The sequence below is a fragment of the Micropterus salmoides genome, unplaced genomic scaffold (genome assembly GCF_014851395.1).
Source record: "Micropterus salmoides isolate LMB-PRFRI ecotype aquatic unplaced genomic scaffold, ASM1485139v1 Ms_hic_scaffold_11, whole genome shotgun sequence".
NCBI lineage: Eukaryota > Metazoa > Chordata > Actinopteri > Centrarchiformes > Centrarchidae > Micropterus > Micropterus salmoides.
Genome location: NW_024040152.1, coordinates 27,660,790 through 27,678,187, shown reverse-complemented (window position 1 = coordinate 27,678,187; position 17,398 = coordinate 27,660,790). Strand labels below are relative to the sequence as shown.

The 17,398-nt window shown below is 42.7% G+C and overlaps 1 protein-coding gene across 11 annotated transcripts in view; it reads left to right on the top strand.

The window, feature by feature from the left end:
• The window catches only part of plecb (plectin b), a 145,121-nt gene that overhangs the window by 70,908 nt on the left and 56,815 nt on the right, over positions 1-17,398 (top strand). For 2 of the 11 annotated variants that reach the window (XM_038712070.1, XM_038712068.1), the window contains exons 1-2: positions 6,582-6,735; positions 6,872-10,419. The exons of 5 other annotated variants lie outside the window; for them this stretch is intronic. In XM_038712070.1, the coding sequence (XP_038567998.1) occupies positions 6,909-10,419 (3,511 nt within the window). In that variant the 5' untranslated portion in view covers positions 6,582-6,735; positions 6,872-6,908. Of the gene's footprint in view, positions 1-857; positions 925-6,581; positions 10,420-15,402; positions 15,527-17,398 lie in introns of those variants that run through there. 4 more of the 11 variants (XM_038712074.1, XM_038712078.1, XM_038712069.1 and 1 more) reach the window with 4 other exon arrangements.

Below are 17,398 nucleotides of genomic sequence, written 5' to 3'. Positions count from 1 at the left end.
ACTTTATCTCTTTGATATGCCCTTCATGGTCAACTGAACACATTGACAACAAGCCAGAACTGATAAGAACTCAAGTGATTTAGCTGTTACCTGTTATCTCACAGCTCTTGTAATATGGTTATTCCAGTTGCACATTGAAAGGGAAATTTGCATTGGAGCTCTACATGGTGGGACTTTTGGTGCGCTAATACTTGTCTCCAGTTCTAAGATTAACTCTCTAGTCTTCAACGACTTACATAAAGGTTAATTGCTCCCCATAAACCAAGGAATAAGTATGCAACAGACAAAGCCAGCGTTGTTGTTAGGTTTCTTTTGGATGTCTTGATGGTGCCTTTTGCAGACTGTCTCTTAGTTCTTGTTTTTTGTCTTTATGTATCTCTTTCTTGACCTCCTTTTTTTCTGTGTCCACCCTTCATCTTAAACTCTTGGGCTGTAACATGCACGTTGTCTCGAACAAGGAATCCAGTGTGTATCTCACAGTTAGCTGTTGCTGGAATAAAGCGTGGGTGCCTTCAGATGTATGGGACACGGGGCAGGGTATCCGGGGCAGCAGAGAGGATGTGTCCAGCCTGGCAGGGCCCTCAGATTTATGGTGTAGATGTTCCTCTGCATTTATGGGCCAGAGATGAAAAGATTCCCTTGTTCTTTTTTCTCACAAACACCCTCCCTACCCTGAATGTACCCCTCCACTCCCATTCCTTCTCTCTTTTAGACTCATCTTGCATGCCATGTTGTTCACTGGACGGGCAGTGGGTCTCACAGGGGGAAAAAGAAGGAGTTGCAGTGTGGTTTTGACTGGGTGGTGAAATCAGCAAGAAGTTGTTTTGTTGAAGCTAACAAGGCCTTTGTATGATATGTCAAATCAAAGCAGCATGGACAGGGGAGATCCCCTTGGAGATCGGTTCTGGCTCAGCCCGAAGAAAGGTAAGTGGCAAACCTAGATTGATTTATAATACAATTCTGGAAAAGGAGGTTGGATGCAGTGAGTGAATGGGTGTCACCATTGGTCGGATGAAAGTTTGTCCTGAAAGAGGTGTGGCCACATACAGACATCAACTCTTTTTCTTGTTTTGTTTTTTTGTATATCTGGAGAGTTAAAAACGGAGTTGAGCATATCATGGAACCGTTTTGTGCAACAACAGTTAAGCCTGTCTAGCTCTTAAATGGTGTAATACATCTCTTGCATGCTGATTCTGTTCCTTGGCTGCAGGTTAGCTGAGCTCCTTCAGAACAAGAACAAGAAAGTCGAGGGCTGGTTCAAATTTTCTGTCCAGATCTCACTGCTGGAACTTGTTTACAACACAAAGCATTTTTGTACTCACTGGCTGTTTGTAGGATTTACCACCAAAAATACATATTGTTCTTGTTTTGCTTTCCCAAAGTGCTGAATAACAGATGTAAAATGTTGGAGTAAGGAATATTTTGGCATCCTCTGTATCATTCATCACAAACATTATCCATTATTATCCACGGTCGATGCTGTTCCTAGTGTCAAACATGGTGAATCTTTCACTGCTCCTGCTTTTAGTCCTCCCTCATTTATCCCCTCATGGGTGGGCTACTGTCCAAGTCTGAGTGGCGGTAGGGGGCGTTGTAAGGTTGGACACATGGAGACCCCACCATTAACACATGACAGACAGCTTGTTGAAGAGCGAGTAAGTAACAGTGAAAGGGACTTGGCAGTCTTTTTGGGTGCTCCTGCTTATTTTTGGTTGGTAAGGAGTACGGAGGGAGGCATAATCTGTGACTTCATCTCTTTCCACTCTGGAAAAGGAGAAGTCAGTGTGATCCATGACTCGTGGAGATGAGAACACAAGCACGGCCCGTCATTTTACCCTCCAACACACATCAGTTTATAGATTTTCCAGGTGCATGTATGTGTATATTGGTGAGACAAAAGCCAAGAGTTGGCTTTTTTCCCCGTGCTCACACAGTAGCTATTCTACCTGTGACGTCAGAAGAGTTTTATATTGCCTAGCTTAAGCTTTCCCCCCAAAGTTACTCTTTGCTGACATTTTCTTGCTCTTTTACACAGTTACACACACAGTAAGAGCCTTATAAGTAAGCCTTATATAACTGCCAAGATATTTATAGGGCAAAAAAAAGTTTAGGTTGGCAAAGCAACAAGAACCGTTCCTATAGTGTCTCGATTGATTTCAGAACATTACTTTGTCTGTTGTTCTTGCCCCTCAGCTCTGAACAGCGCAAAGACTTTCTCTACTTCTACCGCAATTTTGCTCCTTTTTTTTACCTCAGTTATCCAAGAACCGATTATTTATTTTTGCAGCAGTGTGAGGAATGCCAAAGACACCTCTCAGTCTCCTTCCATGCTCACCAGCTCCTAACAAACAGTGCTTCTTTGTCTGAAGCCATTCTGTGGTTAAACACACTTTTGTGGGTTTGCTGGGACAGTAGAGTTTTTTTCTGCTGGCCACTCCTCAAACTGTCTCTAGTCCCTTCAAGGCGTCAATATTAAACCCCACTATCCAGTCAGTGAAGCAGTTAATCCTTGCAGCTTCATCCTTCTTGCATTTCAAAGTCAACTTTCTCTGCCTTTACAAGCACTAATTGACAGTGTTGTTCATGCTGTAGCATACAAATATCAGTCAAGGATGTCTAAGGGTGTTGTATAAGTGTGGGATTAAGGCCCCACATGCAGTCAGTAAGTAAAGTTTATATATAGACCCAAATCGCAGACTTGTCCCAGAGGGATGACTCTGCACAATATACGACAACCTATAGTTTTAGGCCCTGGACAACTATAAGTATGATAGTATTTTGTGATGTGAAAATCATGTGAAAATGTGAAAGTAATATGACAAATCTTGTGGATGTGGCCTTTTTAAACTGCACCCACAAAGAAGAGTCTGTTGTGTCACAACTGCAATGCCCAATCAAGGCAGAGAAGAATATGACCACAAGCTCACGTTAAGTTAGATTTAATTAATCACTTGTAATTTGTTAAAGCATCATTAATCAATTAAAAGTGACCTGTGGGGAAGCCTATAATCACTGTGTTGCTTCCATATAAAGCTGCTTACAACAATCTCTAACTTTAGCAGATTCCTGGGTCGGGGGTGTTTGTGCTCTCACATTCGTCAGGTCTGTCAGGGGGCACAGCTGTCCCTGACTGAGGGGTCACTCACCTAACTATACCCAGCCAGGAGGCGGGCTCTTCAAATGTAAATATATCGTCCAGATAAAAAGGGAACTCCCGCGCATTGCAGAATGATTCGTCATAACTACTATGCTACTACATAACTGCGTATCATGAACAGAGGTAAACTACAGATCGCCCATGGATGTTAAAATCCCTTTCTGTGTCTATTTTATCTACCTCATATGCTTTCAAAATAAGCCTTACTTTTAACGTTTTTTTCAGGGCAGCGCTTTAAAGTACTGTGCAATTATTAATTCCAGTTACTACTGATGAGCTAGAAACCTTCAGTGCTTTCTTGTCAGTAGCTGACAGAAGTCAAAGACATATTGTGTTTGTCCCTGCTTTAACAAACTTCGTACTAGCTTTGTAATAATGTGTCAAGCTAGCCTGTACATTAGAATTACATGTGTAATTCATATGGAGGACCCGTCACTCTAACATGTTCGGACATTTGTTCTTTAGTCACATTAACTTCTTGTAATGTAAGCACATGCATTAGTGGGTAAGGAAGGCTGTGCTGACCTTTGCTTTCCCTGGAAGTGGCTGGAGTGCCTTGGATCTGATATCAGAATGGAGGACACGTGTGCAACCCTAACCCCTTTACAGTGGGCAATTTGCCAGCCACCATGAGTTGGTGGTGACAAGTCTATTTTGGGACTAGTTGAGGTCTGAAACATCGAAGCAGAAATGAATTCCTAACCAGGAAACTATCCAAATAATCTTCCCCAAAGTCTTATTACTCCTTTATCTGCTTCAGTCAATCACAGCATGCTTCCATTTGCGACTGTCTGCTGCTACATAATCTGTACAGAATAAAATTTGACACTATTAGTTCTATGGCGAGCTTATATCCCATTCCCTGCTGTAAGTCTATATCAGAAAATGTATTAATTTCCTAATGCCTTCAAACCTGCTCACAACTATTGTAACCACCAAGTGACTGTGAAAAGTAGCACACCATGTTCATAGCCAGGGTTTGTGAGGCCTAGTGATACAGCATTTCTTTTGAAGCAGGCATATTTAATATTTGGATGGCTGAGGGGACTGGGCCGCAAGCCAGAGTGAGGGTCACTGTAGGAAGTTTGAAGTTCACTGAACGCATTGTGCATAAACAGTGCATGAAATCAAACTAATATGTTGCCCAGAAAGCAAGACACCGTGCGTGGTGATACAGATTACCCTAAATGAAATAGCCCTAGGCTTGAATTTGAACACAAAGTTGAGTGGTTTATCACCGGGGCAGATTTGAATCGTTTTCAATGCCTTTGTTTTTTTTTGTTTTTTTTACATGACTACTTAATGGCCAACAAGACATACAGCAATGTTTTACAAAATTGGTTAAACAAATAAAATGCTTGAGAACAACTTCAGGTGACTTAAATGCACTTACTTAAGCTTGGGCTTAAGTATTCATTCATACAGCTACCACCACCACTGACTCTGCTTCAGTGCCAGGCAAACTGCAGCATGTCAATGACAAAACATTTCTTTCGTAATACAGAGGAATTCCTTTCCTGTACAGTGAACCTGAGAGTGCCTTTGTTCCTCCAATGAAAGCTCCTCCCAGGCTTCAGTCCGAATCAGTAACATTACACGCACCTCCAAAGATAAATAACATCATGAGGGTTGTACAGCAAATTTGCTATAGAGTACAAACATGGCCTGGGGCGGCACCTCCTAGTCTGACAAGAGAGATGTCAAAGAAGTGTGACAGGTATTGTTTTCAGGTTAGCATTAGTAAAGACATTAAGGAGGTTTACTGCCAGATACTCTGTCTGCTGTCACTGAATGATATATTTAATTTAATACTACTGCACTGCTTTTAATCTGTTCTTATTTCATTTTTGTCTGTGGTTTTAAGCTCATCATTTGTAATTTTGCTTTCTCTTTGATTTTCTCGATTGTTAATGAAAGCTTGACAGTGTGCTTGTTTGAGATCACAGTGTCTTTGCAAATAGTGGTCTGATAAATGATAGTGTAATTCGGCTGTCTAGAAAAAAATATTTATGGCCTGCTGCTCCACTACAGCCCTCAAAGCGGAAATGTGGCTTGCTCAGAACTGGCTCACTTCATTTGACTGTTGCCATGACAGACACAATGAAAACAGTTTTCGTCCAGTGTTTGGATGTGTAACAGTGTGTTCGGTTTCAGACAGCAGAGGGAATGCATAATTTCATCGCCACTATAATTTCGCAACTAGATGACTGTATTCCAGCACAGCTTACTCTGCTCTTTAGTATATCCTTTGCTTTTCAATGGGATAAATGAACATGTACTCCTCTTCTCTCTAGTATTTCTTCCAGTTCGGTTTTCACTGGACACTGGCCATTAGAGGACACTCACTGACACATAGAGATGAACGGGAGACAGATGTACAGAAGAGAGAAGTGATCTAGGGAAAGAAATCTGATATCATGTTCATGGGAGCGCTGAAAAGGTTAGCTATAATGCGCAGTTCTTTATATAGTTGTGCAAGACAGATTCTTAGTTCCCAGCTAAATCGAGACATGAAGCCCTAATGTTAGAGGTCTGAGACAGCAACACAACTTTTGGGTGCTTTACAGGCTGTTGCATCACTTTAATGAGCTGCAGTGGGAAACACTGATTGGTCTAAGTAGTTCACTTCACTTGGTGACCCTCCAAACAAACATAGATGTGAATAGAACTGAACTTATTATTAGTTCTGTTCGACTAAATTGGCATAGGTCGTATCAAACTGCCAATGTGTGTCAAACAGCATGACAGTTTTGACTTTTTATAGCCTGTCTATAACATCTTTGTAAAATGTCTATTTTGGGAGACCAAAATACATTTATGGTGATTTATCTATTTTCTCTTCAAATGTCACTAGCCTTTGCTGTATACATTCATCATACAGTCATTCGTGTGACATGAGATCCAAAAACCACACCTTGTGTGTAGAGTAAAAGCTCCCCAGTGATACATGATAGGGAAATGTGTAAAACTATACACCATATACTTGATAACCTATATGGATGCCCAGCAAGTCGCTCCAGGGCAGGATAGATGGTTGACCCTCTCTTTCTTCTAAACTAAACTCTGTTCAGAACAACTTATTTAATGGGCCATTGTAGAGGTGTGTTCTTTTGGGTGAAGGTGGGCGGTGCCGTAATAGTCACAGAGCTACAGAACATGTGCTCAAACACACTTCATGGCTGTGTTGCTCCATTCATTTGACTTTTTACTACATTCTTTACTTCAATCAATTTATTGCAGACACTTTTTTTTCTTTGCCTCCTGCTCCGTGCTGTACTATTTACTTTAGTGAGAATTTTTTTCCATGGAAGTTTCTTGCTAAGAAATAGAGAGAGAGGTAGGAGGAGCCGGACTAAAGTGTGCCTCGCTCTCTCTCTCTCTCTCACACTCTCTCACACACACTCCCTCTCTTCCATTCTGTCATTGCCATCTCGGCAGAACGGAGACTGTTCATTTCTAGCCACACTGAATGTAGGAAGGACAGCACACTTTTGACTTTGTTTAAGTCAGATTTCGCAGAGGAATATTGTTTTTCTTCACGATAGCCAAAGGATCAGCAAGAGCAAGAGGAAAAGAAAGTAAGATAAAAGATTACAAGTATTTCTACCTTCATTTTTTCTAAATTAAATGAGAAGCAAGTGACAGCTGGTTCTGCCACTGGATTCTTTCCCACAACAAGAATTATTTATCTTCCTTTCATGTTGTTATTTTCAGTTTTACTTTGAGAGACAAAACAGACACAGATAGCACAATGGTTGCTGGAATGCTTATGCCCCTGAGGGACCTTAGGGCCATCTATGAGGTTCTGTTTCGAGATGGTGTCATGGTGGCCAAGAAGGACAAGAGGCCTCAGACCAAGCACCCTGAGATAGAAGGTGTGAGCAACCTACAAGTAATCCGTGCCATGGGGTCTCTTAAGTCTAGGGGCTGTGTGAAGGAGACGTTTGCATGGAGACATTTCTACTGGTACCTGACCAATGAGGGCATTGTTTACCTGCGTGAGTACCTCCACCTGCCCCCTGAGATTGTTCCCGCTTCCCTGCAGAGAGTTAGGAAGCCAGCCGCAACCCTGGCCCTTGCCCACCGGGCTTCACGGGTCCAATCTGTGGAAGGTCCTACATCTTATGTTCCTAAACCAGGACGCAGGGGTGAAGCAGAGAGCCAGGAGGCTATGGCCGAGCGTCAAGGGTACCGTCATAAGATGATGGGTCTTGGAGAAAGAGAGAGCTACTCTGAAAGGACCCCCAGATTTAGGGGTCGTCCGGTGGCTGCGGAACCAATCAGGCCAAAAGCATCTTGGGAAGTGGAGGACCAGACTCGGCCTCAGAAGGGGAACAGCTTCAGAAGTGAAGCAGCGATGATGGAGGAGAGCAGGGTAAAAAGAGTCTCTTGTCAGCAGCTCAACGTGAGGAGTGAGAAGCCAGTAACATCACAGGAGAGAACGGTGTCTGACGTCCAAAAGGAGAAGGTGCCTATTTCTTTCCAAGTTCAGAGAGCAGCTTTGAAACAGGATGTCTCACAGACCACTATGACATCACTGTCCTCCAAAACAGCCCTACCATTAACTGTGGCTGCTGTTGCTGAGGCTACAGGTGCTGCAACATCAAAGTTTCCAGCTGATCCTTTCCCTGCTCCCAAAACAAATAAGGAGAACCCTAAGGTTGCTGATGAAAAAGCTTCTATAAAGCTTTCTGAAAAGGAAACAAGCGATTCAGCCATCACCGCACGTCCTGATTCAGAGGTCAAAGAAGAGAAGACAAAAAAGGTTCCAATGAAATCTTTAGAAGTCAAGAATACATCTGGCATGGCAACTGATAGAGTAAAGCCCCAAGCAGTTGTTACAATGGATGCTGCTCAGGAAACCACCAAACTCCTTACTAATACATCCCCTTCTGCCCCTTTCATCACAAAACCTGCCAATAAACATGTCAAGAAAGAGAAGACAATGGATGTGATTGTGGATCCAGTTAAATCTGAAAAGGTCAATGCCACATCTGAAATAGCAACTGACAAAGTACAGGCCCAGGCAGTTATTACAATGGCTGCTGCTCAGGAAACCACCAAACTCCTTAATGACACTGACACTGCCACCCCTGTCATCACAAAACCTGTCAATAAAGATGTCAAGGAAGAGAAGCTTAAGAGACCAAATGTTAATAATGAATCAATAAAACCTGCAGAAGTGAAGACCCCATTTGAATCTAAAATAGATCATGAAAAGGCTAAGAAAACTGCAAGAGTAACGGTCACTCAGGAGACCACCAAACCCCTGACTGACAGTACCACCAGCCAGCCAGTATTGTCCACTGATACAGTAAAGGAGATCTCTGAAGTTAAAGTGACTCAGGAGTCCTCAGTACTTGAAGTTAAAACTACCATTAGAACAATGACTCTCTCAGCACCTGTGGCAGGTGCTGAAGATGCAACAATTGTGAAGGGGAAAGCTACAGCAACACAGATTAGTACAAAACAGGGGAAAACTGATGTAAAGGTGAATCCTCATGTCAAGAAAGATGAAATAGTACCAGATGAGGTAGAGGGCCCTGCATTAGAGCGAAAAAACGCCTCTCCACCTCAGATCAGTCAAAATGCTACCACCCCAGAGGTGGTTATTGAAACCAAACAAGTGGTTGAGGGAAGCTCTAAATCAAAAAGGAAGAAAAAGAAAACCCCAGTTGAGATATCCAAGAGTATCAAGGTTGAAGAACTACCTGACTCAAAGTTGGAGAAGGGAAAAACCTCTATAGACAAGCCCTCTGAGGAGGTGGTTGAAAATAACCTCCAACCCATACCAGTGATTACCCCTGAGCCATTGGTCTTGTGTAACAGCATAAAGAGTAAGTGGGGTGAGGGGGCATCGCCTGTCGAGGAAAATAAGACTCAGGCTGAAGTACATATTTGTAGAGGTAAAATAAAGGAAGCACCTCAGCAAATTAATGGGAAGCCAGTTACGGAAGTCCCTGAACAAACTGTGGACCAGAGTATTTCTCAAGTAGCATCACTGCCATTAGATCAAATCTCAGCAGTGCCCCCAGTGGACCTTCCTGATAATGTACAAGTCAAAGAGAAGGTTGAGGGAACCAGTTCCAACAAAAAAACACAGGGACCATTATGCTCCAAGGACAAGTTTAATGCTAAATTGCCTCACACGGAACCAGTGAAATCTGAGGAAATGACCACTGAAGTGGAAACGGTGCAGAAAATAACTCAAGTGGAGCTCATACAAGCAAGCCCTAAACCTGAAGAGAAAGGCCCTGCACCCCTGTCAGTACCTCAAAAGACCACAGTTGAGATTAAATCCACAATAAGCACAGGGAAAGCTGCAGAGGAATCTTCAAAGGCTAAGAAGAAAGGCAAAGGGAAGAAGCAGGCTCGTGCACCAGGATCAGATACCATAAACACAAAGCCTGTCTTTTTGCCTGAAGCAGAAGCATTGCCATCCATTAACGTTACATCATTGCCCAAGGCCACAGTTAAAGACAGTCCTGTCTTGGCCTCTGAACTTATAGAAGAGAATGTTTCTCCAAAGATGACTCCTGAAAGAATGTGCAGTGAGGAAACCAGGCAGGCAGCAGCTGTGCTCTCTGAGGCCCCAGCACACAAAGGGGAGGTGGAGCCAGCACTGCTCTTTGCAGAAAAAATCAAGCGGGAGGTTCCGAAACTGACAACATCCTCCACTCCGAGGGAAGCAAACGCAGCCGGAGAATCGGTGTCAGCAGCACCAGTGGTAACAGCAGAGGCAGCTGTAGCTCAGGCACAGGCCAACCCCCTCACCAAGCAAAGTGAGCCTCCCAGAGTTGCACAACATTCAGCCAGTGAGGCAGCAGAGTGCAGCACAGAGAAAAGGCTCTCTGTTTCTGAGGCCTTAAAGCAGGAGGAAGAGAAGAAGAGGGACTTGGAGGAGGACACACCCTCTGCCACTGCCACACCCGAAGCTGCCAAGTCTGACCAGCCTCACCTAGGGGACACCTGTGACACAGACGAGGCCACCATGAAGAGAAAAATTGTAGTGGTCGAAGAGATAGTTGAGGTGAAGCAGGTTCTTAGTCCTCAAGCAACTGGGGAGCAGTCACCTCCTCCACCTGTGCAACCTGAGGTGGAAGGAGAGGAACTGGACCTAGATGTTCTGGAAGCAATCGCCATAGAACGGGCACTTTTGTCAGGAGTGGCAGGTGCCAGGGTGCAAGGAGCCTCACCTGAGGAAGACTGGGACCACTCACTGGAAGAGCCAGAGGAGAAGAAGTGGCCTAACTTCATTGAAGGTTTGTTGTGAATGTGTGCCAATTAACCTGCTTCCGGCATTGTCCTACTCTCTCTGTGCATGTGATGTCATTTCTCTTCTAGGTTTCCACTTTTGTTTGAATTGTGGGAGGTCTTAGTTAGGGTATTTGATGACTGCAGTAGTGTTGCTTGTATTTCATACTCCAAAGAACATTCCCATACTGTAATTGTCTGTCTCTGACTTATCTTCCAAAGTATTATCTGGGGTGTTTTTATTACAGTTTATGTATTATATCTTACAGAGCACGGCCTCTATTTTGTGAACTTTGACTAAGGTAGTCTCTCTTTAGGAATTATTTCAGTGATCTTGTGAGAGTCCCTTGAGATGTGGCTGTGATTTAATTATGTGTGTGTTAAAATAGATGGAGTATCAGTAACACTGTCATAGCGCACACTGTAGTGTATTCGAGACAATGTCAAATTTTACACAGGCATTATGACATGGATTCCTCCTCCACGTGTAATCACATGTTAAAATTATAGTTGAAGACTATATCTAAAACTATACTTCAGCATTAAGTACCAAGTAAACCTTATTTACCACACTTTTTACATGCAATTATCAGTCTATTAAACAATTTAAAGCCCCAAATCACACTTTGTTTTGGGTGGGGAACTTCTAGAACTGCCAGTTCTGTTTGGCAATAAATTGAACTGCACATGTTTTAGTGAAAACAGTAATCTCTGGAGCCATCTCTTTGCGTCTCTGCCAAATGAGAGTATTCAGACCTGTATTCATTCCAACAAGGTGGGGTTGTTTGCTGAGATTCAGCCTCGCCTGTTCCCTGCAGAGATAGTGTACATGAGTTAAAGCCAGACTGACTAAGAGAGGGAGGTGTTGTGCTTTGGGAGGATTTCTCCTCTTTAGAAAGACTGTGTTCTTGGCACTGTTTTATGTTCTGGGGTTGTTTTCTTGATTCTCCTTTCAGCCTGTCTAGTATAGGAGTTTGGAATGCCCCTTGCATACCATTATGTGTGGCATGCATAGGATATGGGAGATATGTAGACAGTGTGATAACAGTAGAATATGCTGGCTTCAATTGTTAGTTCTGGAAAATAACAGTTCACAAAAGTCCAGGAAAAAAAGGTGCCATTTGGTGCTGTGGTTGGTTCTGCTGAAGTGAAACTTGCATTATTCATCTTAAATCTTGATACTGAAACATGTTCATGTGACTAATATTTAATAATATTGTTTCTAATATTTCACATCTTTCAAAAGTTAAAAAATGTTATATTGTCTATTATGTGATTTTTTTTTTTAGTTAAAGGGTGTTTAGCAAGGAGTTCACATGGGCGTTGTCTATGTGGGTGTGAGCAACAAAGACTCAGGAAGTTGGAATGGCTTGCTCACAGCTCTATGGGTGTGTTTGTTTGGTTCCACACGTGACAGCAGATCTGGATTAAATTAGCAGCCTTGTTCCTTTTTTCAATCTGTGGTACTCATCAGGAAAATAAGTCCCTTTTGCAGTTTGATAAAGCTATATGTATGACTCACACACAGTTAACAGCATATTCAACTCAAAAACAACTTCATTCATTGCAGTGCACAATGAACTCTGCTTAGCACTCTTAATTGGAATTGTGAACCTTTACAAAGATTCAACTTTTACTTTTAATTGTGGAGTTCTGTCTGATGGTGTGATGTTATCAGATATGGACAAAGCTGTGCCAGCCTTTTCAGATGAACACAGTGTTTGGTGACCCACTGCTGACATCTACTGTCCATTAACAACCATTGTCATCTATCACATAGATCAAATGCAACAACTATAGTCAGAGGTGTTTTGTTCAAACTCCATGTAACACATATTTCACATCATATACTGGAGAAACATTGTTTCCTTTTTGGTTATTAAGTTTGCATAAGACAGATTGCACACAAAGCATTTTCCTTCTGAATTTACCTTAGATATGATGGGTAGTGACAGGGACAGTGGTTTACAGCTGGGATCCTACTGAGTGTGGTATTCTTAGTATGTTTGCTAATTAGATGGCTGTTAGTTAGGTATGTCTACTTTTGTCCTAACGTTTCTGTGTATCTTTCATTGCATCAATTAATTAGTCAAACTTCATTCATATAGCATGTCATACATCCAATGCAACTTCAAGTGCTGAACATAAAAAGAGTTAAAAATATCATCAGTGATGTGGAAACCAGGAAGAAGGAAAGTATTTGAAAAACTAACTTGCGCCACAAAAATGTTGCTTTCAAAACAATGGCCCCTTGAGGTGGTTTAGATTTCAAGTGAACACATTGTGTGTGGCAATTCTGTGATTTCTGTTGAGTGGAAGGAGCTGTACGTGCTAAAACAAAAGCTGTGCACTGAACACTTTTGTATGAAACAGACATTCTTGAGAGGTCGTTTAAACTCTGCCCACACGTGGCACCAGGGGCAATTAGACTAAATCATATCCCAGACATGGCTCTGAGGTCCTACGTGTTTTCATCATCTCTGAAAGCTTGCCCGATGCATACTTGTGTGATTGGTGACTTGAAGAGCTACGGTATGCTGCAGCTCTGTGCCTTTCATTATGGTGGCACATGATTTTGATGTTATGACTCACCCAGACCATTCTCAGATCTCTGAGAGCTTGAATTATGAGCCTGACCTTTTTGAGTGGAGAAAGGGGGGTACAAAATGAGGGGCATAATGAATGTTCAATCTCATGCTATCTATCAGTAGCCTGTGTTGTGAGTTGGCAGTTTAGGAGAATCTGTTGCTGCTATTCTGCTGTTGACCGCCAGTAATGTTTTGGTCAAAACAAAGTAAATGACCTTAGCTGTTTAGCTTCCATGCCTATCTTTTACTGCTGACTCCACCTGTGAAATCACTTCTTATATTGAGTGTGAAGTCTCTGAAACATATTGGCACACCAAGCATTTTGACAAATGTGCCAGCAGTGAAAATGCAGAGTCAGAATGAAACCTGAGTAGGTGACTGTTGTCCTCCAAAGCTGCTGCATTACTTCTGTAAAATCATGATATAGATATAAAATAAGACTCAGTAGGCAGTACCTTTGTGATATCAGTTTAAAACTGTGGAAGTTTTGGTTGGCAAGAAAATGCAAATAATGTAAAGTTTGCACAAATGACTACACAGAATAATGAGCTACCGAAACATAATCCTCTCCCATGAGCCAGTTGTGTGGAATTTTAGTTGCCAGTTTGAACTACTGAGGGCATTGGCAAGCATGAAGTGTTTTGATATCAAATTTAATAGCGGCCTGTTGCAACATAATGACTAGAGGCTGGACAGTGACGCAGAATCATCTGTTGTAGCAATATAACGCTGAAGTTGCTGTAGGCCAAACCCCGGAAACAGAGAGATCAATAACATGTGGAATATATTGAGGGTTTGGCCAAGATGGTTATGGCATTAGTCATTTCCCAGGGTACATGTTGGGCGTTATTACAGGGGCTGACTAACTCAACTTTTTGTGAGTGAGTTAGCATGATATTTGCAGTTTGGGAGTATTGTGCACGTTCATTATTCTGTTTTATGTTTTGCCTTATTTAGTGAACTTTATATTTGCCTGTATGACCTTGCTTTAAGCAGTGTTTTCTCAAGAGAGACCTCACCACCTGCTTAGGCAGGAGTTAATAGTTAAGTAGAGGAGAGCAGTGTTTACAAAATTGAGCTTTTCCACTATATGGGTCTAGATTGAGACAAGAGATATTCCCCTCTGGACACAGGCTTAGAATACCTTTCAGCTGTGTGTCCTAACATGAATGATATGTGCATACGGCTGAGGCACCTGTTAAGTTCAGGAGTTTGTGAAGGCACACAAGGGTGGATGTTCATTGAGGAATTCTCTGCAATCCTGTATACGTGGTTGCTCAGTATAGCTCATTTCACACAGGGCATCCATCTGTAGTGTCCATATTTCACGAGAGAAGAGGAGCCCAGCTCTACTCTCTAGACACTGGGTGGAAGTGCTTTTAGCATTACGGAGAAATTGAACCAGTTGTCAACACCACAATTGACAAAGCCATATGTATATATTAGAACCTACTATCTTTAGAGAATGTTGTGCATTGCTGTGATTCCAAAAGCAATGGGGGATGAACATGGCGACCATCACTAAACTGTGTGTCACTCTGATCTTCCATCAGTCTTAGCTTTCAGTTTTCAGATTTACTGGCTTTGTCTCTATTTTTGTCCACTTAATGGTACTGCCAGTGCTTTTACCCATTACATATCCAGATTAGCCCATATCATTTACAGTTTAAATGTCAGCCATTGAGTAAACAAGTGATGCATCATGAGGGGAAATGAAAGAAAAGGAAATTTCCTAGATCTCCAAAAAAGAAAGTGTGAACATCAGCACCAAAGTTACTATTCGAGTTGTGTTTTCTATGGCTGTATCCCATAATATCACATATTGTGTTATGTTTTATCATCATTGAGTAAACCATGTAGGCTACTGTATTGCATCAACACTTCTTGTGCTATGATAGTGAGGAGTCTACTTAAGTATGTGCTGACAATATTATGTCCAAATGATGACTCTAGCATATGTTAATCATGTGGTACCCCAGAGGGCTCTCACATAAGATCTGTGTTGTGGCTGAGAGCTATGATTTAATATCGCAGAATAAACCTGCTCTCGTCATGATCAAAGAGAGAAGTAGGAAGAGAGAGCGGAAGGAGGAGGGGTCTGCTTATATTTGTGGGGCGTGTCTACGGGGCGAGTGTAGCCAAATGTCCCGCCAGAGCTCTTCCATCAGTTTCTAACTGTGACACTGTGTGATCATCAGGCTCTGGTGGATATTTATAACCCTCAGTCAGCTCCAGCCCTCTCCCCCTGACTACCCACCCCTATGAGCCCCCCATCCCTTGCCCCTGCCCCCTTCCCCAGACTTGGCGTGTTGACCCTCCTCCCTTGGCCACGGGAGAGCAGGCTGATGGATCCAAGCAGCAGGCGCAGCCTGTCAAAGTTCAACACACGGGAGAAACAAGGCAGTTCAGAGCAAACAAACAGGAGCCTCTCCTGTCTTCCTCATTCCCCCTCTGTCCAGCTCTCTTTTTCTTCACCCTCGTCCTCCTCCTAATCTCTGTATCGTCTCTTAAATGAAGATCATACCTGGTAGGTTCCACAAAGTGGGGTTGCCGTGGCGTGTCTGTCTGTGTGTAACTCCATTTGTCTGTCTGGCTGCTGACTGTCCGTGAGCTTTTGGCAAACGCGTCGTGTGAAGTCTTGTTGTGTTCCTGATCAGTGCACATACTCACACAAACACGACAGAGACACACACGTTCACATTTAACGAAGTGCAACCTTCAGCTACTGCCGCACAGATTGTATTCCATTTTTAAACCATGTCCACAATGTGACTGACTTGAATTATGAGTGTGCTTGGCTGCCTTCTATATTTTCCTTTATTTGATGGTATGTAGATAGAAGTGAGTGAGGGCAGGGGTTGAGGAGGGCAGTGGCACCCCCAACCCCCCTCACTGCCTCCATTTACGAAATGTCTTTCCTGTGAATGTGACATCTGGTGGACGTCAACAAACAGGGGTGACTTATAAAGACTGTATTTTATTCAAAACCTTTTGGTTTGTGTGTGTGAGAGACATCCATGTTTGTCTGTCTGGGCTATTTCAGATTCCCGTAAAACCACGACCTCAGCTATCGTAACTGTACTATCCAAGTGCATCTTCTGTACATCCGTTATAGTTGTTGTGTTGAAAATAGATGGCTATATAGGGCAGTTTAACTTAGTCATTTTAATTGCCTTTTTATCACATTCCATTTTTATGTAATACAAAAAATCTTTACACAGTCATCATTTGCTCCTTCAAGATATTATATAGTGATACTTTTGAAGGCTATTATACTATTGATGGAGTTCTTATATTTCAGATAGACTGTATTAAAGCATGCTGGACTCATGTAAGGATATTAATGCCTTTCTTCAATGGGTTTGACTCTATTCTCCAGAAATTGGTTATCAGCCAAGAATGCATATAGCAAGTATAGCCAGTCCTGCCTGAGAACATGAAGTAAGTGTTGCAATTCAGATAGGATGAGTCACAGAGGTGCATCAAAGCAGCAAAAACACACTACAGTTCATTTTCCTCTTGCTAAATTGCAACAATTAAACGCAATAAACGTATTGGAAAGAATAGGTCAGTCAGTCTGAAAACAGCTGAACAATCAGGAGAAGCAGACCACAAAAAACCTTTCAGCAATAGCTTCAGGGTGGTGAAAACAGCAGGAATTCCTACTCGAGCTGTCCTTTTTTTTCCTAAATGTCCCTGCCACACCCACACCGCCGCAATCCCCTCTCCCGACTCCCCCTCCTCCCTCCCAGTGAAGGCCCACCTGTCACCATAGCCCACGCTCATCCTTTCATCCCTTCTATCTTTTCTCTATCTGTCCAAACAAATGCCTGCAAGCCCTCCAGGACCCACTCTCCCCGCCCTGGTGGTTTTGGGGCACTTAGTCACCCTGATTATATTCTGGCGTTTGAGAAAACACAAGAGGGAAGGTAAGAGAGCTGCAGGTTGCAGGATATCGTTTTGTGGAGATTTAAAAAGCAACGAGAGTAACATCAATTTTTTTTTTTTTTTTTTGCACATTTATCATTTTGTTTATATCGCAAATGATCTATACAGGTCATGTGACTAACTCTCCTGGCTCCCACACAGCTTCACGTGTGGCGTGTTTACACATTGTGGCATGTTTACCCTGTGCATTAGTCACGTTCATGTGTAACCTTGAAACCATTGCCAACTGTGACCGGTCAAAGGTGCTGCCAGTGCCATTTTCACAAAGTGTCTGTTCTTACTTGCAACTGCAAAGGGATTAGCCTTCATTACACTCCGACAGCATGGGAGACCTTCTATTTGGCTCATGTTGCAGTGGCTCCCAGACTGACATGTCACAGTGCATAGACACAAACCAGTCCTGGCTCCACCGAGCTGAATTACTTTTGTTGTACTGCAGAATGGCTGATGA